This window comes from Salvelinus sp. IW2-2015, linkage group LG37 (assembly GCF_002910315.2).
Source record: "Salvelinus sp. IW2-2015 linkage group LG37, ASM291031v2, whole genome shotgun sequence".
NCBI lineage: Eukaryota > Metazoa > Chordata > Actinopteri > Salmoniformes > Salmonidae > Salvelinus > Salvelinus sp. IW2-2015.
The window spans coordinates 10789807-10816358 of NC_036876.1; the positions used below are offsets into that span (position 1 = coordinate 10789807).

Sequence of the window (26552 nt, forward strand, 5' to 3'; positions counted from 1 at the left end):
CACTCTGAGGTGAAGCCCTTCCAGTGTGGCCAGTGTGAGAAGAGATACAAAACAAAGGTGGCTCTAAAACAGCACCATCGTGTTCACACTGGAGAAAGGCCATATGTTTGCTCACATTGTGGCAGAGGCTTTAGGTCTGCAGGAACTTTACAATCGCATGTACGCACCCACACCGGGGAGCGACCTTTTGTCTGTTCTATATGTGGGAAGGGATTTATTCAACATCAAATACTGATAGGTCACCTCCGGTGGCATAGAGGGGAGAARCCGTTCTTATGTACCGTTTGTGGAAAGAGTTTTAGTACTTCAGGTGCCTTGTTGGTACACTCMCGAACACACACGGATGAACGCCCCAAAAGCTGTGAGCATTGTGGGAAGAGGTTTAGAAGATGTTACGATCTCACAATACATCGGCGGATCCACACTGGTGAGCGGCCGTTCTCCTGCACACAGTGCGACAAATGCTTCACGTCCCACAGTGACCTTAGCAGACACATGCGAATTCATACAGGAGAGAAACCTTACCAGTGTAAAATGTGCGATAGGAGATTCACTGAAAGCGGCAACCTGAAAGTACACCAGCGGGTTCATCGGGGAACAGCCACAAATGTACGGGTTTCAGTGTGTAATATCAGTACGGCCCACCAAAAGTCACCAAGTGTGGCAAGAAAGAAGGAAAGAAAGAAATACAATGTTCCACCACTCGTTGTTGGACATGAGTTGCCGTAGCCACAGTGTGTTTTTTTTTATTTGACATTTTTTTTATGTCACCTTTTATTTATTTAACTAGGCAAGTCAGTTAAGAACAAATTCTTATTTACAATGACGGCCTACACCCTATGGGACTCCCAATCACGGCCGGCTGTGGTAGCACTGAGATGCAGTGTCTTTAGACCACTGCGCCACTCGGGAGCCCAGAGGGGAGAAACCGTATCCATGATCTAAGACCACACATTATATTGGAACTTTATGATTCCCGGGCCATTATAATAATTTTTATTTTAGAATAAGTTGACTTAAATCGTATTAACTTATTTCTCATAGTAGCAAGATAATTGGCTATTTTGTGATGGCGAGGCATTTAATGACGGCGTAATATGATTTTTATTTTAATGAGGTAATTGGTTACTTTGTTTCTCTAAGTGGTTTCTCTAGCTTTTTAACACCATATATTAGGTAATCGCACAAACATATTCACTGTATCCTGCCCACTAACAGTCACTGAAATCAGTCAGGGAAGGTCAAACATTTCACAACAGATTGATACAGGGGTACTGTTTTTGCAAAATTAGACAGCATGGTAATATATTACATTTGCAGTGTGGCCCTCTGGACCTCAGCGAAGACAGAATGTGGCCCCTGAAGAAAATGAGTTTGAGACTCCTGGTCTTGAGGGACATTGATCTGTACAGGACTAAGGTGGTGATGATCAGTAGATCCATAGTTTGTGACTATGGTGACTTGGCTAAACCAGTGGTTCCCAACCGGCACTAGTGTGCCTTTTTAGGAGCTCTCTGATGTGCCGTGAAACTTCTGGTAATCTTGATTTAAAAAAATATATTAACACTCACAAACGTGACCTGTGGAATGCACATGGAATTTTGATTTGGGAGCACTAGTGCTGGTCAGATAATACATTAAATGGCACATGGTTACATCTGTATCATTGTTTCAAGTCCAGTGCATTCGGGCTGTTACATTTGTATAATTTGAGGGTTGCGCATCATGAGCAAAGTCATCAATCATTTAAATTTTTTTCAATCATTTTTATCATTTTTTAAAGAACAAGCTAACTACTGACTTGCAGCATGCATATAGGGAAGGGCACTCAACTTGTACTGCACTAACTCAGATGACTGATTGGCTAAAATAAATGGATAATAAGATAGTTGGAGCTGTATTGTTAGATTTCAGTGCAGCCTTTGTTATTGATCATAATTTGTTTTTGAAAACAATTCCTTTACATCACCTGCTATCACATGGTTGGAGAGTTACTTATACATTCATTAGAACTCAAGAGTATTCTTCAGTGGGAGCTTCTCTAACATCATATGTACAGTGGAGTATCCCTCAGGGCAGTTGCCTTGAGCTGTTACTCTTCTCTATTTTTTACAAGAAACTACAATTATTATGCATGCTGATGATTGCACACACTACACATCAGCACCTACAGTCAGTGAGCTCACTAAGACTCTTACATGCTGACCAAACCGCATGCAAGTTGATTTTGTTCACCCACATCAGATGTGATCAGGACACTCAGGTTGAAATATCAAAACAAACTCTGAACCAATTATATTAATTTGTGGACAGGTCAAAAAGCATGAAACATGTATGGCAATTTAGCTTGCTGTTGCTAGCTAATTTGTCCTGGGATATAAACATTGGGTTGTTATTTTACCTGAATTGCACAAGGTTCTCTACTCCGACAATTCATCCTCAGATAAAACGGTAAACCGGATTCGTTTCTCGTCATGTCTACTCCTTCCTTCTTTTTCTTCGTTGGACTTCATATGGCGGTTGGCAACCAACTTTTATGGTGCATTACCACAAAGATTTAAAATTATAAACTTGGATTAGCAAACACAACATGCCATTGGAACACAGGAGTGATCGTTGCACATAATGGGCCTCTGTACGCCTATGTAGATATTCCATAAAAAATCTGCCGTTTCCAGCTACAATAGTCATTTACAACATTAACAGTGTCTACACTGTATTTCTGATCAATTTGATATTTTAATGGACAAAAAATGTGCTTTTCTCAAAAACAAGGACATTTCTAAGTGACGCCAAACTTTTGAACGGTAGTATATGTGTACATTTATTTTGCAATGCAACGCGAGCGGTGGGGTCAGCATTGTTAGCAAGGAGTTAGTCAGTGTCAGAATGGGACATTAACAAACTGGTCTTAAATGCATCTAACACCAAAAGCCTTCTCTTAGCCCTAAACCTCATCTGGAGTTGTGCATAAAAGGTGTGACCATGTAACAAGTTGAGGATGCTGTACTCCTAGGAGTAACATTGGATGGTCAGTTATCATGGTCAAGTCATGTTGACAATGTTGTTGTGAAGATGTTTTGTGTTTTTGACACAAACTGTACTAGTTGTTCAGGCTCTGATCTTGTCCCATCTTGATTACGGTCTGTTAATATTGTCATGTGCAGCAAAGACAGGCCTAGCAAAGCTGCAGCTGGCTCAACAAAGCAGCATGCTTTGCCCTTAACTGCACACACAGAACTAACATCAACAACATGCATGATAGTATTTCATGGTTGAAGAGAAATAGACTAGAAGATAAATAGTATTTTTAAGAAACATTTGTGTTTTAAATGCCTAACCACTTTGTATAATCTATTTGCATACATTTCAGACATACATACGCCGCTATAGGTTTCTTCACTGTACCCAACCAAAAACAGATTTTAATGCGTTGCTCAGTTGTGTTTAGAGCCATGTCACCGTGGAATGCTCTGCCACCAGAGGTTAGTCTAGCAAAAAGCAAGTTTTTAGCTTGAAAAAAAACAAACATCTTTTATTACAGCACCTCTCCTCCTTTCTAAAAATCTAATTTAACTGTACTGTATATGTGAATATGTACACTGAACAAAAGGATAAACGCATCATGTAAAGCATTGGTCCCATGTTTGATGAGCTGTAATAAAAAAATCCCAGAAATGTTCTATATGCACAAAAAGCTTATTTCTCTGTTTTTTGGCCCACATTTGTTTACATCTCTGTTAGTGAGCATTTCTTCTTGGCCAAGATAATCAATCCACCTGACAGGTGTGGCATATCAAGAAGCTGATTAAACAGCATGTTCTTTACACAGGTGCACCTTGTGCTGGGGACAATAAAGGCCACTTTAAAATGTACAGTTTTGTCACACAACACAATGCCACAAATGTCTCACGTTTTGAGGGAGTGTGCAATTGGCATGCTGACTGGAGGAATGTCCCCCAGAGCTGTTGCCAGAGAATTGAATGTTACGCCTCCAGTCTTTTTAGAGAATTTGGCAGTACATCCAACCGGCCTAACAACCGCAGACTATATGTCACCATGCCAGCCCAGGACTTCCACATCCGGCTTCTTCACCTGTGGGATCATCTGAGACCAACCACCCGGACAGCTGATGATACTGAGGAGTGTTTATGTCTGTAATAAAGCCCTTTTGTGGGGAAAAACCCCTGTGGATTGGCTGGGCCTGTTCCCCAGTTGGTGAGTCTTGCTCCCAAGTGGATGTACCTATGCCACCCATGGCTACGCCCCTGCCCAGTTATGTGAAACACATAAATTAGGCCCTAATTTATTTATTTCAATTGACTGATTTCCTTGTGTACTGTAACTCAGTAAAATCTTATTGTTGCATGTTGTTTATATTTTTGTTCATTGTGTGTGTATATATATAATAGTGTAAATATTTTTCTATAACTTTTTTGTAAACGCTTATTTTCTTGTCTATTACTGTTCAGTACTTTGTCTTGTATTTTAACGATTTATGTAGACCCCAGGAAGAGTAGCTGCTGCATGTGCAGTAGCTAGAGATCCTCATAAACCAAACTAAACTTTGTCTGAAAACCGGCACAGGTAAATCTGATTAGGTTTGCTTTGGGAGTGAACGTTATTTATAATAAGGATTACATGGAGAAAATCGGACCACTGAAATTAAAATGAATGGCCCTCGCTTCAGCAAAATATGTTACCTAAACCCTCCCTGAACGCTTGAAAAAAAACAAGTGACCCTCCCTATACGCCAAGTGGATAGCAGAGAATGTATCCTCACTTATTGGACCGACCAGAAGCTTAGATATGCAGTTTAAGAAATTGTTCTTCGTCATGTAAGCGTTACATGGCAATGCAGGAAATTTGATCACTACGGGTGTAATGTATTTCTGGCCACTGGATGGTTTTGTGTTAGTTTTGTGGCGTTGTTCCATTCCCTATGGGCAACTGTAGAAAGGGTACTTTCAGCACATATAGAACAATGAGACAGATTTTTCACCGGATGTTTTTAAGTGTGAAGTATATGGATGGCGTTTCCACTCACTACAAAATAAGGTGCTGAGTGACCGGCAGTGGGAGACGATGGATTTTGGCCAACATGCGTTCTCATCGATTAAACATTTTATCTCAATAAGGTTTTCTGTACCCAAAACTAGAATATGTTACGAACAGAGTGTCTATGTTTTGTAGATTTTACCCTTTACCTAAGTTAAAAGAAATTGAATTGTTTAGGAGTGCAAGGGCGAATTGCACACGCCCTTTTAAAGAAGGCGTTCCATAACGTAAATATGCAAAAACATGCCTGAATGCGCCAATATGATCTCACTAGCTCGTGCTTAGCTCTGCCCCCCTCCTTGCTTGTTCTGCCTACTTTGACTGATTTGTTCCCATTTCAAACGACACAGGCTGTGGGCGATCTTGGGTTAGTAAGACAAATATTTGCTTTCAGTCTGTCTATTTATAGTATAGCTACCTCGCGGAGTGAACAACCATCACTGTAGACATAGATCGCAGTTATTTAACGTTATTACAGACAGATCTGGCATTTCTCCATCTGGAAATTACCACTTACAACTGCAAGTATTTTCATTTATGTCCAAGAGCTAGCTAGCTACAAAGCTACTGTAACTGGCTAGCTAGCTAACTTTAGCAGGCTCTAGTCTAGATCAATTCGCCAGCTGCAAAGCAGCACTCGCTAACAAGACCGGTAAGTCACTTGCTTTAATCATCTCTGAAGTTGTTTGGCATGCGATCACACTAGCTCCATATTTATCTAAAGTATTTGATGAAATAGGTTGTTTCTTTAACTAGCTTAGCAAGGTTATAGTCTGTAGGCTAGTATTTAGTTAACGTACACCTTTAGGAAATGCCCGCAATGCAGCTGTGGTGGTGCCACTTTTGTTACGCTATCTACCTGCTTTAAAGAGTGGAAAATACTCTAGCATAGCTGCCGATCTCAGTTCCATGAAAAAGTGATGTTGACATAAATGGATCAACCAGGTAAGTTAATTAAAGGTAAAATGTTCTGTGCACTCACTAGATATTTTTATTTAACTAGGCAAGTCAGTTAAGAACAAATTATTATTTACAATGAAGGCCTTCCCTGGCCAAATCCGGATGACGCTGGGCCAATTGTGCGACGCCTTATGGGACTCTCAATCACAGCCGGATGTGATACATCCTGGTTTCGAACCAGGGACTGCAGTGCCTTAGACCACTGCGTCACTTGGGAGGTACGTGTGTGGTTCATTGGCAGATTTTCAAAAGAAACTAGACAAAGATAGTATCAGCAATTCTCAATCAGATGAGACAAGCCTAGTCCCATTCATTTACAGATCTTACTTTGATCGAGAATTATTTGCATATCTGTTATTGCTCATGGTGTAACTGTGCTGTTTTTAAACACACAGCAAGCCAAATGCTGCTACAATTGCTGTGGGTGCCGGATAGACAACGGTGGTAAATCTCATTCAAATTGAATTTAATTCATAAAACGCTGCCACTTCATTTACTGTGTGGATATCTTAAGTTATGCATACTTAATGTCAATATTCCATTACCCTAGGTCTTCCATTCCCAAACTTGAAGCTGTCTGACCCTAGCAGGAAGGACCAGAGAAAGGTGACTAAAATTGGACCATTAACTGGCTTAGTCTACACTTTGGAGGAACAACAGATTTGCAATGCATTTATCAGCAACGGTTGTGCCAATAAATGCATATCACAACAGTCGAGAGGTGCGTACACACTTGCAATGTAGCCTACATCCGTTGTTAAGCTCTAGTGATGACTAGGAGGTTTTGTAAATTCACATGATTAAGCCTATGTAAATACAGATCTGAATATTTGATATCCTTTTTACAGTAGTTGATGCCAAAGCTAGTCACTGAATGTTCTAATACAAAGATTCGGTCAGGTTGACAAACACACATCGGGTATTGCCAGGGCGAGTACACTGAGCAGTCGGAGGGAAAAGCTCATATTGTGCATTTAGGGACTAAATTCAACGACAAAAAAAAACAGCACAGCAACATGATCACACAGTTCACACTCCGCCTCTCCATCACAGGCTGTCCGACTCTCCGACTCTCCTCCCCTTTAGCAGCACCTCTTGCCACAACAAAAGAAGAGTGCTCTGAAGAGTTCCTGCTGGATACAGGTTAATTCAAATGATATCACACACATACTTGTGTGTGCAGGCACTATCTCATTCTCTCACACACAAGCGATTTAGGTCAGTGTATAGTGTCATTAAAATAATATTGTGCCTCTTTCAGATCTGCTATGCGCACCTCTGCCAGCCACACCACAACTGCCCTTGACAGCTTCTCCACTGGGCCCATCAAGAGATGAGGTTGCGTCTTCATTTTGGACCATGGACGACGGCCCGAGCTGCCAGTGATGTCAAACTGGCCAAGCACCACCTGGAGAAAGAGGTCCTGAAGCGGGTGGATCTGCTTTGCTATTAACAGAGAAGCTCCTAGATACACAGATGTGGCATTATGTTACTTCAGAGAATGAAACGGTCAGTGTCCCAGTCACGTTCCCTGCTACCTGCACTTACACAGCAGAAGGCTTTACGTCCCTGTGTAAGATGTGATTCTTCAGACAGAACTGTCTTCTGACTGAATTCCCTGTGTGTGAGCCAAAAGCATGCTCCAAAGGGGAAATAAAGCTCTATTCTACAACACTCCCCCAAGGCTTCCCCAACAGACAAGCATGGAGCAGCTGCAGCAGATATGGGCACGACTTCACGTTGGTGAAAAACTACATGTATGATTATGCAAATATAGGATGTCATTTGAGGATTTTGCTGCCGCTGTCTTCTTCCAATGGGAGCTGGATGCCTCGGGAGCAGTGAGGAAGGAGCGAATAGAGGAAAGAGAAAATCCTCAGAGCAGCGTCCTTCCGGCCGTCTGTACAGGTTCTGCCACCAGTCGCTGAAACAAGGCCCCAACAGCCCTCATACACATACCGGCTTTCCTTGAGTGGCAGGAAAATATCTACTGCCTAGCCAAAGTGTTTCCCCTGTACCTGGCACAGGGCTTTGGAGGGTGTTCCAACAGTCTGCCTTTTTATTAAATTGAAAAGCAGGGATGGATGGTGAAGGGGAGTGACTCCACAGACACACACAGAGATAAATAGGAGCTGAAAATCTATTTCCATTGATAGAGGTGGTTTGGACTATTGTTTGATATTGTATTTATTTCACAGGTACTGTCCATTCTTTTACATTACTGTGCATACACTGTATTCGGAAAGTATTCAGATTCCTTTTTTTCTTATTTTGTTAAGTTTATTTTTCTAAAATGTATTAAATAAAACATTTTCCTCAATCTACACACACTACCCCATAATCACAAAGCGAAAACTGTGAGTTTTTGTGCAAATCTATTAAAAATAAAAACACATCTGTATTCAGACTCTTTGCTATGCGTCTTGAAATTGAGCTCAGGTGCATCCTGTTTCCATTGATCATCCTTGGACCGTTTCTACAACTTGGAGTCCACCTGTGGTAAATTTAATTGATTGGACATGATTTGGAAAGGCACACACATCTGTCTATATAAGGTCCCACAGTTGACAGTACATGTCAGAGCAAAAACCAAGCCATGATGTCGAAGGAATTGTCTGTAGAGCGCCGATACAGGATTGTGTCGAGGCACAGATCTGGGGAAGGGTATCAAAACATTTATGCAGCATTGAAGGTCCCCAAGAACACAGTGGTGTCCATCATTTTTAAATGGAAGAAGTTTGGAATCACCTAGACTCTTCCTTCCTCTTTTTTTACATTGCCATTTGAATGCATATAAAGACAAATGCAACGTCCTCCAGTGATTTCTGAACTTTTAATTTTGAAAAGCAATATCCCATCTATAACTACAGTACACACTAAAAGGGTAAAAAAAATATACATTTTTAACCAAATACTGCTGGGGCTTTTTTAGACAACTTTTTAGGCATTCAAGGAATCCACATCATTAGTCTCCCCCTCGCTTGAGGAACAAAAGAGGAAAGCCACACACCCCATGTGTAATGCCATGACTTACCGTGACCACCTATTGAGATGTGCTTTTTGTTAAGTAAATCAGATGTTAAATGAGGTGAAAAGGAGACAAGTAACATTTTAAGAAAATTAAAAGTAATGCACTTAGTCATATATCAAACTGTTTACACTAAACAGACCTAAAACAACTATCCAGGTTTGTTGCATGAATAAATAGATGTTGATCATGAAGCATGTAACTGCCGACATAGAATATTTTAAAGTGGAACATTCCATCTCACAGGATATGGATGCCTTGCTCTGAAGAGGCACTCAGTTAATCACAGTGGGTCCCCTCTCCTGTAAAGTTATTTGCTCTGGGCGAATAAACACAAAGAATTGAAGACAAATTATTATTGTATTAAAACTAAATTGTATTAAAACTATCAAAAGTTATAATATTGTTTTAAGTACAGTGTACCAACTTCTGAGGGAATACAAAGTTCACTGTATTAAAATAAACATATTTGTTTTAAGTACAGTGTAACAAGTATTGTAAATACTCATGTGGTGTCCCTTGGTGGGATTGAACGGAAGAAATGGTCAAATAAGACCACCGAAATCGTGCAATGGCTATACACGATCGGCCGGGCAAGAGTAGGGGTGGAAAGATAAAATTGTATTTTATAAACATTTCATGCAATTCTACATCATTTGACATATTAGCAGAATCGTTTTTAATACCACACAAATTACCTAAAGGACAGGCTAATAATGGACATATTTCTCCAATGCCAAATCAGTGCAACGAAACTATGACTGTTTGCAAATAATTACATCAGAGACGTCATTAGGAATCTGAACATGGTACTTTCAAAAGTTAGGCCTACCTTTCCACCCCAGACAGAGTAGGCCTACAGACGCGGGAAGTCGGGGTGTACCGTCACCCACAAACTACTTCACGCAGCTATGACTAGAGAACCAGAACATTAAGCTTTAACTGTTGGCTACTCTTCTTCCATGGCTTAATTGACTAATCTCATTGCAACTCCCCTCCAAGTCTCCGACCACTACCTTGTATCCTTTTCCCTCTCGCTCTCATCCAACACTTCCCACACTGCCCCTACTCGGATGGTATCCGCCACGCGGTCCCAACTTCGCTCTCTCTCCCCCGTACTCTCCCTCTTCCATCTATCATCTCTTCCCTCTGCTCAAACCTTCTCCAACCTATCTCCTGATTCTGCCTCCTCAACCCTCTCTCCTCCCTTTCTGCATCCTTTGACTCTCTATGTCCCCTATCCTCCAGGCCGGCTCGGTCCTCCCCTCCTGCTCCGTGGCTCGACGACTCATTGCGAGCTCACAGAACAGGGCTCCGGGCAGCGAGCGGAAATGGAGGAAAACTCGCCTCCCTGCGACCTGGCATCCTTTCACTCCTCCTCTCTACATTCTCCTCTTCTGTCTCTGCTGCTAAAGCCAATTTCTACCACTCTAAATTCCAAGCATCTGCCTCTAACCCTAGGAAGCTCTTTGCCACCTTCTCCTCCCTCCTGAATCCTCCTCCCCCTCCCTCCCCCCTCCTCCCTCTCTGCTGATGACTTCGTCAACCATTTTGAAAAGAAGGTCGACGACATCCGATCCTCGTTTGCTAAGTCAAACGACACCGCTGGTTCTGCCACACTGCCCTACCCTGTGCTTTGACCTCTTTCTCCCTCTCTCTCCAGATGAAATCTCGCGTCTTGTGACGGGCCGGCCGCCCAACAACCTGCCGCTTGACCCTATCCCCTCCTCTCTTCTCAGACCATTTCCGGAGCCTTCTCCCTTACCTCACCTCGTCTCATCAACTCATCCTTGACGCCTGGCTACGTCCCTCCGTCTTCAAAGAGCGAGAGTTGCACCCCTCTGAAAAAACCTACACTCGATCCCTCCGATGTCAACAACTACAGACCAGTATCCTTCTCTTTTTCTCTCCAAAACTCCATTGAACGTGCCGTCCTTGGCCAGCTCTTCCTGCTATCTCTTCAGAATGACTTCTTGATCCAAATTCAGTCAGGGTTCAAGACTAGTCATTCAAACTGAGACTGCTCTTCTCTGTGTCACGGAGGCCTCCGCACTGCTAAAGTCTAACTCTCTCTCCTCTGCTCTCATCCTTCTAGACCTATCGGCTGCCTTTGATACTGTGAACCATCAGATCCTCCTCTCCACCCTCTCCCGAGCTGGGCATCTCCGGCGCGGCCCGCTGGATTGCGTCCTACCTGACAGGTCGCTCCTACCAGGTGGCGTGGCGAGAATCTGTCTCCGCACCACGTGCCTCCACCACTGGTGTCCCCCAGGGCTCTGTTCTAGGCCCTCTCCTATTCTCGCTATACACCAAGTCACTTGCTCTGTCATATCCTCACATGTCTCTCCTATTCATTGCTATGCAGACGACACACAATTAATCTTCTCCTTTCCCCCTCTGATAACCAAGTGGTGAATCGCATCTCTGCATGCCTGGCAAACATATCAGTGTGGATGACGGATCACCACCTCAAGCTGAACCTCGGCAAGACGGAGCTGCTCTTCCTCCGGGAAGGACTGCCCGTTCCATGATCTCGCCATCACGGTTGACAACTCCATTGTGTCCTCTCCCAGAGTGCTAAGAACCTTGGCGTGATCTGGACACACCCTGTCGTTCTCAACTAACATCAAGCGCGTGACCCGTTCGTATTCATGCTCTACAACATTCGCAGAGTACGACCCTGCCTCACGCAGGAAGCGGCGCAGGTCCTAATCCAGGCACTGTCATCTCCGTCTGGATTACTGCAACTCGCTGTTTGGCTGGGCTCCTGCCTGTGCCATTAAACCCCTACAACTCATCCAGAACGCCGCAGCCCGTCTGGTGGTTTCAACTTTACCCAAGTTCTTCTCACGTCACACCGCCTTCCTCCGCTCTCTCCACTGGCTTCCAGTTGAAGCTCGCATCCGTTACAAGACCATGCGGTGCTTGCCTACGGAGCTGTGAGGGGAACGGCACCTCCGTACCTTCAGGCCTCTGATTCAGGCCACTACACCCAAACAAGGGCACTGCGTTCATCCACACTCTTGGCACTGTCGCCTCGCCTACCTCTGAGGAATAATAAGTTCTCGCGCTCAGCCCAGTCAAACTGTTCGCTGCTCTGCACCCAATTGGGAACAAACTCCATCACGACGGCCAGGTCAGCGGAGTTCACATCACCACCTGTCCGGTGAGACACCTGAACACCCCACCCCATAGGAATACCTAGGGATAGGGGGAGCTCTCGGGTGGGGGGGGTAGGGGGGGGCGGCGGCGGCCCGCAGGCGGGGTGCTAGTGTGGTTGTGATGTGGAGTGTCGTTGGGGGATGGCGTGAATTTTTTTTCTCTGTTTAAAGAATTTTTTTAAATTAAAAGTAAAAAAAGTAAAAAAAAAGTAAGTAGTAAAAAGTACTTTGTACAGTAAAAGTAATCCTTCTAACCCCCCCCCCCCCCCTTAAAAGAGGTTAGATGCATATTTGTAGAAGTGGGTTGTTCCACTGGATATCATAAGGTGAATGCACCAATTTGTAAGTCGCTCTGGATAAGAGCGTCTGCTAAATGACTTAAATGTAAATGTAAATGTAAATGCTTAACCCAACGAGAGGTCACAAGTGTTTCCCCAAAAGCTGTCTGGGTTTAAACATCTTGTGAATAGCTTAATCAATTGATAGTGACAGAATTTGGTTACTTCCCAAGCAAAGTAAATGTTTTGTCTCCTCGGATATAGAAGGTTGGAGTCCAGCCTCTGAATGTCAAAGATATCCCCATATGCATCTTTTACAGCTTGTTTCTAGTGTAAACCATCTCTGATCAAGGCGCTGTTATATATCACTTTATATAATCGGATCCGTTTAATTTTTTTCAAAATATTAAGCTAACAAGGGGTAGGCCTGTGCTTTTTGCCATTTTCTTTAATAAAAAGTAGGCCCTGGGCATACCCTCTCAATTCAAGATTTGAGAATATATTCTGTTGTGTTACAGCCTGAATTCAAAATGTTTTCTCACCCATCTGCACACAATATCCCATAATGACAAAGTGAAAACATGTTTGTAGACACTTTAGCAAATTTGTTGAAAATAAAATACAGAAATATCTAATTTACATATGTATTCACACTACTTAGTCATGTCATGGGCCATCCACTGTGAAGCTATCTGAAGAACAAAAATGAAAAAAATGCCAGAAGATTGAGTGCCAGGAAAGGGAGGGGGTTCGTCAACTGCCCGTAATTGATTTAGACTTGTCTGATATTGTTATTTTGGAGTATCAGGTTGATTGAGGTTTATACACTGCTAAATTTATAGTAATTTAGGCTAAGAATGCATTGAGATACTGATCTGTAATTATAACCCTGATGAGAAATGTAATACTAGAATTATGAGATTAATATATTGTATGGTAATATAAATGTACATTCTGCCAGTCTTGATGTGTGTTAAGTTGAGGGTTTTAATTTTGAATGATAGAACCAATGTGAATCACTGAGCAATGTCATTCTAGATTTTGGTTGGATAATTAATTGGGTTTTAATTATGATTTAGAAGCTGAATGATTTTTTTAAACTGCCTGGTTGATTTGAGTAAGTTTTAGTATGTTAAATCAGAGCAATTAATGTATTATGGATTGATTGTTTTGATTGTTGTTATGCTGATTGTGACATAGATAAAGATGTTGTGTACCGAAAAATGTTGACCAATGACTATTCTCAGCATGCCTTGGTGAAGTGAACGCTGGTCCTGAGAGTGAAACTGATCCCAATCCATTTGATTTATATCCATTGCCAAATTGTAATTTTTGATGATAATACTCAGGAGCTATAGCAGGTTTATGCTAATGGACATAGAGTCCATTATACATGGTGGAATCATGATGCTTGTCCTGGGTCATGTTCATTAAGCACTAAAAGGAATAAATGTTTTTTATTTTATTTTTTAAAACCTTGTAATTCTGCTTTTAAATTGAGAGAATTCCCAAAATGGGGGAATGTGGTAGCAGGATTATGTTATATTTATGCACCAAATGGTTGTTTCATTTAATAGGGTAAGGTTCTTAGGACTCTCTCCTTTTCTGAGTTAACTGAGAGGAGTCTTTATGGAGCTTGGGCTGGCAACTGACTAAGTGATGGCTTGGTGATAAAAAACCTACAGCTGGCATTCCATAGATCAGATATGGTGAGTGTCACAGAGCTAGAGAGGGCCTGGAGGAACAGAACAAAGGTCTCAGTATTCCTAATTATCCTGGCATTTGGGAGACAGCACCAGAGGCAGATGCCCACAGGAGGAACCCAAAGTGGCTTATGGTGCCCCCAATATGGGGGGGGGGGGTTAAACCAGCTATGACTGAGCAATCTTGGTATCAGGTATCATTGCAATAATTAATCAATATTGAATAAAGATGATTGTTTAAAGAAATAAAGTCTCTCTCACTTGAATAAAATATTCCACCACAAACACCGACTGCGAGCCAGGCCTAATCTCCCGACCTCACTAATGCTCATGGGTGAATGGAAGCAAGTCCCCGCATCAATGTTCCAACATCTAGTGAAAAGCCATTAAAAAAAAACTTTGTTTCTATTGAACATGCCATACTAATAAAGGCATTTTAATTAATCATATGAAGAGTGCCTTGGTCCTCCTTTCTTTTTGATGACCAATTTACCCCTTTTACCAAAGAGCACCTTCTATCTACCAAAATGTACTATTGTGTACCTTAGTAGCGCTTCCCTTCCTCCTCTTTCTACTATCTAGTGAAAAGCCTTCCCAGAAGAGTGGAGGCTGTTATAGCGGCAAAGGGGGGACCAACTCCATATTAATGTCCATGATTTTGGAATGAGATGTTCGACGAGCAGGTGTCCGCATTCTTTTGGCCATGTAGTGTAACTTTATGGTGATAACGGTTCGAAACCAAGACTTATACATTTAAAATATGTAATGAGCCTTAATTATGTCTTGCAGTAGAATGATATTGTAAGTAACGTATGCTAAATAATGTATAGACAGACATACTGTATGGTTTCGTAACCAGAATATGGCGCTGTATTCTAATAAACAAAAATAAATATGTAAAATCTAGTCCACAATAGAACCAAATTCTTGTTTTGCATAGATTAAACTATCACATATTTCCTTTTACAAATAGAATGTCACTGTCAATTCCACTGCCAGGGTTCCCCTACTGGCGGCCCGTGGGTCAAATGTGGTCTTATTTGGCCCCCAAAGTTTTCTAAGCTCCCCCCTCCCCCACGCATTAGAGAGACATGTGACGGTATAAAAATGGAAGCAAGGTTTGAGTCAAATATTATATTTGCTTGGGCTTCTTGCGGTCAATTTGCAGTCTACAAATAATTTGTGATTGTTTTCTGACCCCAAGACCATCCGCTCAAGAAAAAAATTGTCCCATGGCTGAATCTAGTTGATGATCCCAGCCTTATGCATTTTATAAATACTGTATGTCCATTACCTGTTTATACAGTTTATTTGAATGACTTATAAGCCAGTAACTATAGTTGAAGTCGGAAGTTTACATACACTTAGGTTGGAGTCATTAAAATTACATTTTTCAACCACTCCACAAATTTCTTGTTAACAAACTATAGTTTTGGCAAGACGGTTAGGTCATCAACTTTATGCATAATTTTTCCAACAATTGTTTACAGACAGATTATTTCATTTATAATTCACTATATCACAATTCCTGTGGGTCAGAAGATTACATACACTAAGTTGACTGTGTCTTTAAACAGCTTGGAAAATTCCAGAAAATTATGTCATGGCTTTAGAAGCTTCTGATTGGCTAATTGACATAATTGGAGGCAATTGGAGGTGTACCTGTGGATGTATTTCAAGGCCTAACTTCAAAGTGCCTCTTTGTTTGACAACATGAGAAAATCAAAAGAAATCAGCCAAGACCTCAGAAAAAAATTGTAGACCTCCACAAGTCCGGTCCATCCTTGGGAGCAATTTCCAAATGCCTGAAGGTACCACGTTCATCTGTACAAACAATAGTACGCAAGTATAAACACCATGGGACCACGCAGCCATCATACTGCTCAGGAAGGAGACGCGTTCTGTCTCCTAGAGATGAACGTACTTTGGTGAGAAAAGTGCAAATCAATCCCAGAACAACAGCGAAGGACCTTGTGAAGGTGCTGGAGGAAACAGGTAAAAAAAGTGCCTACAGTGGGGAGAAACAAGTATTTGAGTACCACTGACGATTTTGCAGGTTTTCCTACTTACAAAGCCTGTAGAGGATCTCATAATTTTATCATAGGTACACTTCAACTTGTGAGAAGCGGATCTAAAACAAAAATCCAGAAATCAACATGGTATGATTTTTAGAATTTATTAGATGTGTTACATTTTAATTGCATGAATATAGTATTTGAATCACCTCCAACCAGTAAGAATTTCCGGCTCTCACAGGACCTGTAAGTTTTTTCTTTAAGAAGCCCTCCTGCTTCTTCTCACTCATGTACCTGTATTATCAACTGCCACTTGTTAACTCGTTACCTGTATATAGACACCTGTCACACCTCAATCAAACAGACTTCAACCTCTCCGACAATGGCCAAGACCAGGAAGAGCTGTGTAAGGGACAATTCAGGATTAAAATTTGATTAGACCTGGCAACAAGGCTTGGATTGGGCTTAAGGACAATTAGGCATGCAGCTCTGGTGAGAAGGCTAACAACTGTTGGCGCATATTTATAGAAAATGGAAAGGAAGTTTCAATGAATGAACGGTTCTATCACCCTCTCGGTCTGGAGGCTTCCATGCAAGATTCTTCACTCCGTGGTGCATCAACAATGACTCATTTAGGTGAGGTGAGGGATCAAGCCCAGAACTCGACAACTAGGAACTGGTCAACTGCCTGAAGAGGAGCTGGACGCAACAGTTCTCAAATGAAAACCATTGTAACAACACTACGCCGTCATGGAGTTAAAATCCTGCAAGCGCACGCTAGGATCCCTGCTCAGTCAAGCGCAGTGTCCAGACGTCTTGAAGTTTGCCGAATGACCATCGGATGATGAAGGAGGAATGGGAGAAGGTCATGTGTGGTTCTGAAGATTGAGTACAAATAAAGCTTTTTGGTCTAAACTCCACTCGCCGTGTTGAGAAGAAGAAGATGAGTACAACCCAAACACCATTCCCAACGTTTGAAAGCATGAGAGTGGAAACATCATTCTTTGGGATGCTTTTCTGCAAAGGGGACAGGACGACTGAACGTATTGAGGGGAGGATGGATGGGGCATGTATCGCGAGATCTTGGCCAACAACCTCCTTCCCTCAGTAAGAGCATTGAAGATGGGTCGTGGCTGGGTCTTCCAGCATGACAACGACCCGAAACACACAGCCAGGCAACTAAGGAGTGGCTCCGTAAGAAGCATGTGGCCTAGCCAGTCTCCAGACCTGAACCCAATAGAAAATCTTTGGAGGGAGCTGAAAGTCCGTATTGCCCAGCGACAGCCCCGAAACCTGAAGGATCTGGAGAAGGTCTGTATGGAGGAGTGGGCCAAAATCCCTGCTGCAGTGTGTGCAAACCTGGTCAATAACTACAGGAGACGTATGATCTCTGTAATTGCAAAAAAGGTTTTCTGTCCAAATATTAAGTTCTGCTTTTCTGATGTATCAAATACTTATTGTCCATGCAATAAAATGCAAATTAATACTTAAAAATCATACATGAAATGCTGTTCCAGTTTCAACTGTTCTGCCTGTGGTTATGGAACCCTAACCTGTCCACCGGACGTGCTAGCCTGTCCAGACTGCTGTTTTCAAACTCTTAATGATCGGCTATGAAAAGCCAACTGACATTTATTCCTGATATTGATTTTGCTTGAAGTGAAATTTTCATTCTCCTATACTACTATTATTCTGACATTTCACATTCATAAAATAAAGTGGTGATCCTAACTGACCAAAGACAGGGAATTTTTACTAGGATTAAATGTCAGGAATTGTGAAAAACTGAGTTTAAATGTATTTGGCTGAGGTGTATGTAAACTTCCAACTTCAACTGTACATACCCATATGTCCCCAGTCCACCTGGCAGTGCTGCTGCTACAGTTTCAACTGTTCTGCCTGTGGTTATGGAACCCTGTCCTGTTCACCGGACGTGCTACCTGTCCCAGACCTGCTGTTTTCAACTCTCTAGAGACAGCAAGAGCGGTAGAGATACTCTGAATGATCGGCTAGTAAAAGCCAACTGACATTTACTCCTGAGGTGCTGACCTGTTGCACCCTCGACAACCACTGTGATTATTATTATTTGACCCTGCTGGTCATCTATGAACATTTGAAAATCTTGGCCATGTTCTGTTATAATCTCCACCTGGCACAGCCAGAAGAGGACTGGCCACCCCTCATAGCCTGGTTCCTCTCTAGGTTTCTTCCTAGGTTCTGGCCATTCTCGGGAGTTTTTCCTAGCCACCGAGCTTCTACACCTGCATTGCTTGACGTTTGGGGTTTTAGGCTGGGTTTCTGTACAGCACTTCGAGATATCAGTTGATGTAAGAAGGGCTTTATAAATTTGATATAATCAGTAACAATGTTCACCTTTATTGAGTGGTAGTGTATTTTAGAGTCTGATCCTTTTGGTGTTCTTCTAGGTATACCACAAGGGGCTATTCTACCTGGCACAGGGACACTGAGGTGTCATGATACCAAAGCCTAAACCCTGGGTAGAGAGGCTCAGTGAATGTCGTCTGGAATGTGTGCAGGTGGGTCAGTGAGTTAGATGAGACACTGTAGAAGGACAGAGTGCCAGCCAGCCAGTCCAGATACATTCCTACCCTTTTGGGGATAGGGGAGGGGACCAATATGTCTTCCCCCTTCTTCTTGTGCCAGGCATTGAAACAGCCATCAAAGCAGCGCAGACTCCAAGACATGTCATTGTATCCAAGCACACAATCATTACCCTCCCCTTTCCTGCTGATTCCTTTATATGCCACTCCTACACCAGCCCATTTCCCAGTCCATTCTGCCTCCCAGTAGCAGCGCCCAGACAGACCCTCTCTACACAACGCCTGGCCCCAGTCCTTAAATCTATCAGAGCTATCAGGATATACTTGCGCCGCTTCCATCCGTGTCATCTTTTTATTTGCCTCACACAGAGAGAGGTATGTGTGTGCTGTGTTTGGATCCAGTGTGAGCTCACATGCATCTGACGGAAGAGACAGAGACAATAAATAACAGGAACAGTTCCTATGAATACCCTCTTCACGTATTGCAGGTACATTTATGTATTGTAATATAAAAATAGGCACAATTCAAAACGTACATTTCTTCAGGGCAGATTTCAACCAGCACTCAGCATTATGATCCACACTGTTGAAAAAGCAGAACACACTGTTGGAGTGGCAAATATCCCTTTGTGGCAGTAGCAGCATGTAAACTCAAAGCTCTGTGAGATATACAGTGGGGCAAAAAAGTATTTAGTCAGTCACCAATTGTGCAAGTTCTCCCACTTAAAAAGATGAGAGAGGCCTGTCATTTTCATCATAGGTACACTTCAACTATGACAGACAAAATGAGGGAAAAAATCCAGGAAATCACATTGTAGGATTTTTAATGAATTATTTGCAAATTATGGTGAAAATAAGTATTTGGTCAATAACAAAAGTTTATCTCAATACTTTGTTATCAGTAATACCCTAGTTTATCGCGGGGTTACGTTCCGAAAATGACCCGCGATAAGTGAAATGTCCGCGAAATAGAAAACTTTTTTTTTTTTTACAAATCAGCAACTATTACATGTAATACAAATACAGTGACTCACGTGTAGGCGTTTCGTCGACATTATGGTTTAGGAGATGTTCGAAATACAAAGATATTTGGCCAACTTAAGTGTAAATTTGCCAAGCTGTTTATGTACGTACACATAACTGCACGAGACGACAAAAATGATAGCACAATTCGTAGCATGTTTTGATACAAGAAGCGGGAGTGAGTTTTTAGCGAATCAGAATGCAGAGCAAATGCACCAAAAAAAAAAAAAAAATGCATTATGAAATCCGCGAAATAGCGAATCCGCGATAAGTGAACCGCGAAGTGCGAGGGATCACTGTATACCTTTGTTGGCATTGACAGAGGTCAAACGTGCGACGGTATACGTACTCCAGTGTTTACGATCGGCAGGAAATTTAGCCACAGTACCAGTCAAAAGTTGTGGAACACACCTACTCATTCAAGAGTTTCTTTATTTTTTGCTATTTTCTACATTATAGAATAATAGTGAAGACATCAAAACTATGAATTAACACATATGGGATCATGTAGTAACCAAAAAAGTGTTAAACAAATCTAAATATATTTTATATTCTTCAAAGTAGCCAACCTTTGCCCTGTTGACAGCTTTGCACACTCTTGGCATTCTCTCAACCAGCTTCATGAGGAATGCTTTTCCAACAGTCTTGAAGGAGTTCCCACATATGCTGAGCACTTGATGGCTGCTTTTCCTTCACTCTGCGGTCCAATTCATCCCAAACCATCTTAATTGGGTTGAGGTCGGGTGATTGTGGACGCCAGGTCATCAGATGCAGCATCATCACTCTCCTTCTTGGTCAAATAGCCCTTACACAGCTAAGAGGTGTGTTTTGGGTCATTGTCCTGTTGAAAAACAAATTATAGTCCCACTAAACGTAAACCAAATGGGATGGCATATCACTGCTGAATGCTGTGGTAGCCTTGAATGCTGTGGTGTGCCTTGAATTCTAAATAAATCACAGACAATGTCACCAGCAGAGCACCCCCACTTGGCCAAGCAAATCTCCTATTTTTTATTTAACTAGGCAAGTCAGTTAAGAACAAATTCTTATTTACAAATTCTTATTTACAATGGCCTAGGAACAGTGGGTTAACTGCCTTGTTGATTTTTACCTTGTCAGCTCGGGGATTCGATCTAGCAACCTTTCGGTTACTGACCCAACGCTCTAACCACTAGGCTACCTGCTGCCCCCCTTATTGGTGTCCTTTAGTTGTGGTTTCTTTGCAGCAATTTGACCATGAAGGCTTGATTCATGCAGTCTCACCTGAACAGCTGATGTTGGGATGTGTCTGTTACTTGAACTCTGTGAAGCATTTATTAGGGCTGCAATCGAGGTGCAGTTAACTTAAATTAATTTATCCTCAGCAGCAGAGGTAACTCTGGGTCTTCCTTTCCTGTGGCGGTCCTCATGAGAGCCAGTTTCGTCATAGTACTTGATGGTTTTTGCGACTACACTGTTCTTGACATTTTCCAGATTGACTGACCTTCATGTCTTAAAGTAATGACGGACTGTCGTTTCTCTTTTCTTATTTGAGCAGTTCTTGCCATAATATGGACATGGTCTTTTACCAAATAGGGCTCCCACCCCTACCTTTTTGGGTTACTACATGATTCCATATGTGTTATTTCATAGTGTTGATGTGTTCACTATTATTCTACAATGTAGAAAATTGTAAAAAAATAAATAATTAAAACTTCAGTAAGTAGATGTGTCCAAACGTTTGACTGGTAATGTCTGTGGGAAGTGCAGTGAGGAACAGAGAGTGGTGGCGATATCAGCTATCTTGATGTACACAGACGAGCTAAATTACTTTTTACCACTCTGTTCCCATGGCCTGTTTTTGCACATCTGTTAACTGTCAAAGATAAAATAATGTACTTTCTATAAAAGGAGAAAGACAGCTCTGTCCGTGGAACTTTTCAACTCTTAACTATTCTTAGTGATGGTTGATTGCTTAACTTTTGCAAATCTGACAATAAATTGTTGTTTGAAAGAAATCTGCAGTCTCTCTTCCTAGAATTTCTGCAACACTTCAGCTTTCAATATGCGGCTGACTAATTGTTTTACTACCTGAGTGTATGCAGTTGACAGTGTGGATCTTCCAGTATGGCAGAGACAAGCTCCACTCCTGTGTCTCCAGGGTGGTTGTAGCTCAGATCAAGCTCTTTCAGGTGAGAGGGGTTTGATCTCAGAGCTGATGCCAGGGAAGCACAGCCTTTCTCTGTGACACCACAGAATGACAACCTGCAGAAAGATAAATGTAACCGTTTTGGTAAGATTGCTTGCTCGGTCTTAAAATGTATGCTCCCTTTTGCTCCCATCTTCAACTCCAAATATACTTGCCTTAGTGTCTCCAATTTACAGTGTGGACTCGCAAGTCCAGCAGAGAGCAGCTTGACTCCTGAATCTTGCAGGTCATTGTCACTCAGGTCCAGCTCTCTTAGGTGTGAGGTGTTTGAGCTGAGAGCTGAGGCCAATTCTTCACAGCATCTCTCTGTGAGATTACATCCTTTCAGCCTGAAGAAGAAATGTTAAGATTAATTGACTGAATCAGGGATGTCCAATCTTATCCACAAAGGGCCAGTATGGGTGCAGACCTTTGCTCCAGCCAAAGCATTGACACACCTGATTCAATTGAAAAAGTTGACGATTGAAAACTATGATTAGTTGAATCAGGTGTGTTACTGCTTTGGTTGAAGTAAAAGCCTGCTCCCACACAACCCTTTGCGGATAAAATTGGACACCCCAGTGCTAAAAGCATGATGGATATTCCAGAAATTCAAGAATCATTGCACTCACACAGCTGTCCTGGTGCTTTTGACCACTGGCAACAGCCTCCGAACACCCTCTTCTGATCTGGAATATTTCTTCAGGTCAAACACATCAAGCTCCTTTTCAGATGTCAGCAACACAAAGACCAATGCTGACCACTGTGCAGGCGAAAGTTGGGCTTCTGAGAGACTTCCTGAGCACAGGTAGCTTTGGATCTCCTCCACAAGAGAATGGTCATTCAACTCATTCAGACAGTGGAACAGATTGATGCATCTCTCTGGAGAGGGATTCTTCCTGATCTTCTTCTTGATGTACTCAATGGTTTCCTCATTGCTCTGAGAGATGCCTCCTATCTGTGCCAGTAGGCCTCGTAGGAGAGTTTGACTGGACTCCATTGAGAGACCGAGAAGGAAGCGAAGGAAAAGGTCCAGGTGTCCATTCTCACTTTGTAAGGCCTTGTCTACTGCACTCTTGTGAAGAAGAGTTACAGGAATACCATTGGTTATCTGAAGCTTTCTGGTGGTGGTTTCCTGTTCGTCTAATAGATTTAGACCGCTGTTGATGAATGTGTGGAACACATATAATGCAGCAAGAAACTCCTGAATGCTCAGATGCACAAAGCAGTACACCCTCCCCTGGTACAGCCCACACTCCTCTCTAAAGATCTGAGTGAACACTCCTGAGTGCACTAACACTTCTCTGACATCAATGCCACACTCTCTCAGGTCTTCCTCATAGAAGATCAGATTTCCTTTCTCCAGCTGTTCAAATGCCAATTTTCCCAGTGTGAGGATCATCTCTTCGTCTGTTTTAATCTCTGAATCTGCCCCCAATGTCTCTGATCCCACTGAATATTTCAGATTGATCAGTATGATGCAAATCAGATAGTGTGTGTACATCTGAGTCAGTGTGTTGGGCATCTTTCCACTCTCTGCTTCCCCCAACATTTTCTCTAGGACTGTGGCAGAAATCCAACTGAAGACTGGTATGTGGCACATGATGTACAGGCTCCTTGATGACTTTATGTGTGTAATGATTATTTTGGCTAGGTTTTGATCACTGATTCTCTTCTTGAAGTATTCCTCCTTCTGTTGGTCATTAAACCCTCGTACTTCAGACACCTGGTCAACACAATCAGGAAGGATGCGGTAGGCTGCGGCAGGTCGAGAGGTTATCCAGAGGAGAGCAGATGGGAGCAGATTCCCCTTGATGAGGTTTGTCAGCAGCACGTCCACTGAGGTTGACTCTGTGACATCAGAACAGCTCTTATTGTTCTGGAAGTCTAGAGGAAGTCGGCACTCATCAAGACCATCAAAGATAAACACAACTTTGTACTTTTCAAAGTTGGATATTCCTGATTCTTTTGCTTCAACGCAAAAGTGATGGAGGAGTTTGATCAAACTGCATTGATTCCCCTTGAACAAATTGAGCTCCCGAAAAGGGAGAGAAAATATGAGCTGGACATCCTGATTTGCCTTTCCTTCAGCCCAATCCAAAATGAACTTGTGTACAGTGATGGTTTTTCCAATGCCAGCGACTCCCTTTGTCAGTACAGTCCTGATGGTTTTGTCTTGTCCAGGTAAAGGTTTGAAGATGTCATTGGATTTGATTGGTACCTCTTGTGTTGGTGGTCCTCTGGATGCTATCTCAATCTGTCTGACCTCATGTTCATGATTGACCTCTCCACTTCCACCCTCTGTGATGTACAGCTCTGTGTAGACCTTGTTGAGAAGTGTTGAGTTTCCTTGCTTTGCTATTCCCTCGAACAGACATTCAAACTTTCTCTTCAGATTGAGTTTGAGTTTATGCTGGCATACAGCAAGCTCACCCAGAAGACCTAATCGTGCAGAAAACATTCCTGAAAATGTGACTTTTAATGTGGTACATGTACAGTGCAAAAAGTACTGGAAGGTACTCAGATCCCTTGACTTTTTCTACATTTTGTTACGTTACAGCCTTATTCTAAAATGGATTAAATAGTTTTTCCCACCTCATCAATCTACACACAATAATGACAAAGCAAAAACAGGTTTTTAGAAATGTTTGCAAATGTAAAAAAATAAACTGAAATATTACATTTACATAAGTTCTCAGACCTTTTACTCAGTACTTTGTTGAAGCACCTTTGGCAGCGATTACAGCCTCGAGTCTTCTTGGGTATGACGCTACAAGCTTGGTACACATATTTGGGGAGTTTCTGCTATTCTTCTCTGCAGATCCTCTCAAGCTCTGTCAGGTTGGATGGGGAGCTTTGCTGCAAAGCTACAGTATTTTCAGGTCTCTCCAGACATGTTTGATCGGGTTCAAGTCCAGGCTCTAACTGGGCCACTCAAGGACATTCAGAGACTTGTCCCGAAGCCACTCCTGTGTTGTCTTGGCTGTGTCCTTAGGGTTGTTGTCCTGTTGGAAGGTGAACATTTGCCCCAGTCTGAGGTCCTGAGGGCTTTGGACCGTGTTTCATCAAGGATCCATTCATCTTTCCCTCAATCCTGACTAGTCTCCCAGTCCCTGAAAAACATCCCCACAGCATGATGCTGACACCACCATGCTTCACCGTAGGGATGGTGCCACGTTTCCTCCAGACGTGACGTTTGGCATTCAGGCCAAAGAGTTCAATCTTGGTTTCATCAGACCAGAGAATCTTGTTTCTCATGGTCTGAGTCTTTATGTGCCTTTTGTCAAACTCCAAGCGGGCTGTCATGTGCCTTTTACTGAGGAGTGGCTTACATCTGGCCACTCTACCATAAAGGCCTGATTGGTGGAGTGCTGCAGAGATGGTTGTCCTTCTGGAAGGACCTCTGGATGATCCAGAGGAGGAATGGGAGAAGGTCATGTGGTCTGATGAGACAAAAATAGAGCTTTTTGCTCTAAATCCACTCGCCGTGTTTGGAGGAATAGAAGGATGAGTACAACCCCAAGAACACCATCCCAACCGTGAAGCATGGAGGTGGAAACATCATTCTTTGGGGATGCTTTTCTGCAAAGGGACAGGACGACTGCACCGTATTGAAGGGAGGATGGATGGGGCCATGTATCGCGAGATCTTGACACAACCTCCTTCCCTCAGTAAGACAATTGAAGATGGGTCGTGGCTGGGTCTTTCAGCATGACAACGACCCGAAACACACAGCCAGGGCAACTAAGGAGTGGCTCGTAAGAAGCATCTCAAGGTCCTGGAGTGGCCTAGCCAGTCTCCAGACCTGAACCCAATAGAAAATCTTTGGAGGGAAGCGAAAGTCCGTATTGCCCAGCGAAGCCCCGAAACCTGAAGGATCTGGAGAAGGTCTGTATGGAGGGAGTGGGCCAAAATCCCTGCTGCAGTGTGTGCAAACTGGTCAATAACTACAGGAGACGTATGATCTCTGTAATTGCAAACAAAGGTTTCTGTACCAAATATTAAGTTCTGCTTTTCTGATGTATCAATACTTATGTCATGCAATAAAAATGCAAATTAATTAATTAAAAATCATACAATGTGATTCTCTGGATTTTTGTTTTAGATTCTTCTCTCACAGTTGAAGTGTACCTATGATAAAAATTACAGACCTTACATGCTTGTTAGTAGGAAAACCTGCAAATTGTCAGTGTATCAAATACTTGTTCTCCCCACTGTATCTTATTTACATAAATATTCATACCATTTGCTATGAGACTCAAAATTGACCTCAGGTGCATCTTGTTTCCATTGATCACTTTGAGATGTTTACACAACTTAATTTGTGTCCACCTGTGGTAAATTCAATTTGATTGGACATGATTTGGAAAGGCACACACCTGTCTATATAATGTTCCCACAGTTGACACTGCATGTCAGAGCATAAACCAAGCCATGAGGTCGAAGGAATTGTCCGTAGAGCTCCAATATAAGATTTTGTTGAGGCACAGATCTGGGGAAGAGTACCAAAACATTTCCTGCAGCATTGAAGGTCCCCAAGAACACAGTGGACTCCATCATTCTTAAATGGTAGAAGTTTGGACAACTCCCCAGATTTT

At 42.4% G+C, this 26552-nt stretch overlaps 2 protein-coding genes and 1 long non-coding RNA gene across 7 annotated transcripts in view; 2 read left to right on the top strand and 1 right to left on the bottom strand.

The window, feature by feature from the left end:
* The window catches only part of LOC111960188 (zinc finger protein 892-like), an 83021-nt gene that overhangs the window by 8957 nt on the left and 47512 nt on the right, over window positions 1-26552 (top strand). Inside the window, exon 8 of one of the 2 annotated variants that reach the window (XM_023982082.2) lies at window positions 1-88. This exon is cut by the window's left edge and continues 279 nt beyond it. The exons of the other annotated variant lie outside the window; for it this stretch is intronic. Coding sequence (XP_023837850.1) covers window positions 1-8 — 8 coding nt within the window. The 3' untranslated portion in view covers window positions 9-88. Of the gene's footprint in view, window positions 89-26552 lie in introns of those variants that run through there. 2 annotated transcript variants of the gene reach the window in all.
* LOC111960465 (uncharacterized) lies at window positions 5364-8403 on the top strand. Of its 3 annotated transcripts, XR_011475081.1 has the most exons (4): window positions 5364-6462; window positions 6569-6739; window positions 7072-7161; window positions 7280-8403. It is a non-coding gene; the product is annotated as an uncharacterized lncRNA (long non-coding RNA). The 3 variants fall into 3 exon arrangements; XR_002876845.2 differs by having other exon boundaries at window positions 5364-6739; window positions 7280-8402; XR_011475080.1 differs by having other exon boundaries at window positions 5364-6624; window positions 7280-8402.
* Window positions 17285-26552, bottom strand: part of LOC111960438 (NLR family CARD domain-containing protein 3-like) — a 24735-nt gene continuing 15467 nt past the window's right edge. Inside the window, exons 5-9 of one of the 2 annotated variants that reach the window (XM_023982432.2) lie at window positions 22587-24396; window positions 22131-22304; window positions 21858-22031; window positions 19301-19347; window positions 17285-19183 (exon numbers count right to left, since the gene is read on the bottom strand). In XM_023982432.2, the coding sequence (XP_023838200.1) occupies window positions 18645-19183; window positions 19301-19347; window positions 21858-22031; window positions 22131-22304; window positions 22587-24396 (2744 nt within the window). In that variant the 3' untranslated portion in view covers window positions 17285-18644. Of the gene's footprint in view, window positions 19184-19300; window positions 19348-21857; window positions 22305-22586; window positions 24397-26552 lie in introns of both variants that reach the window. The other variant, XM_070437945.1, reaches the window with a different exon arrangement.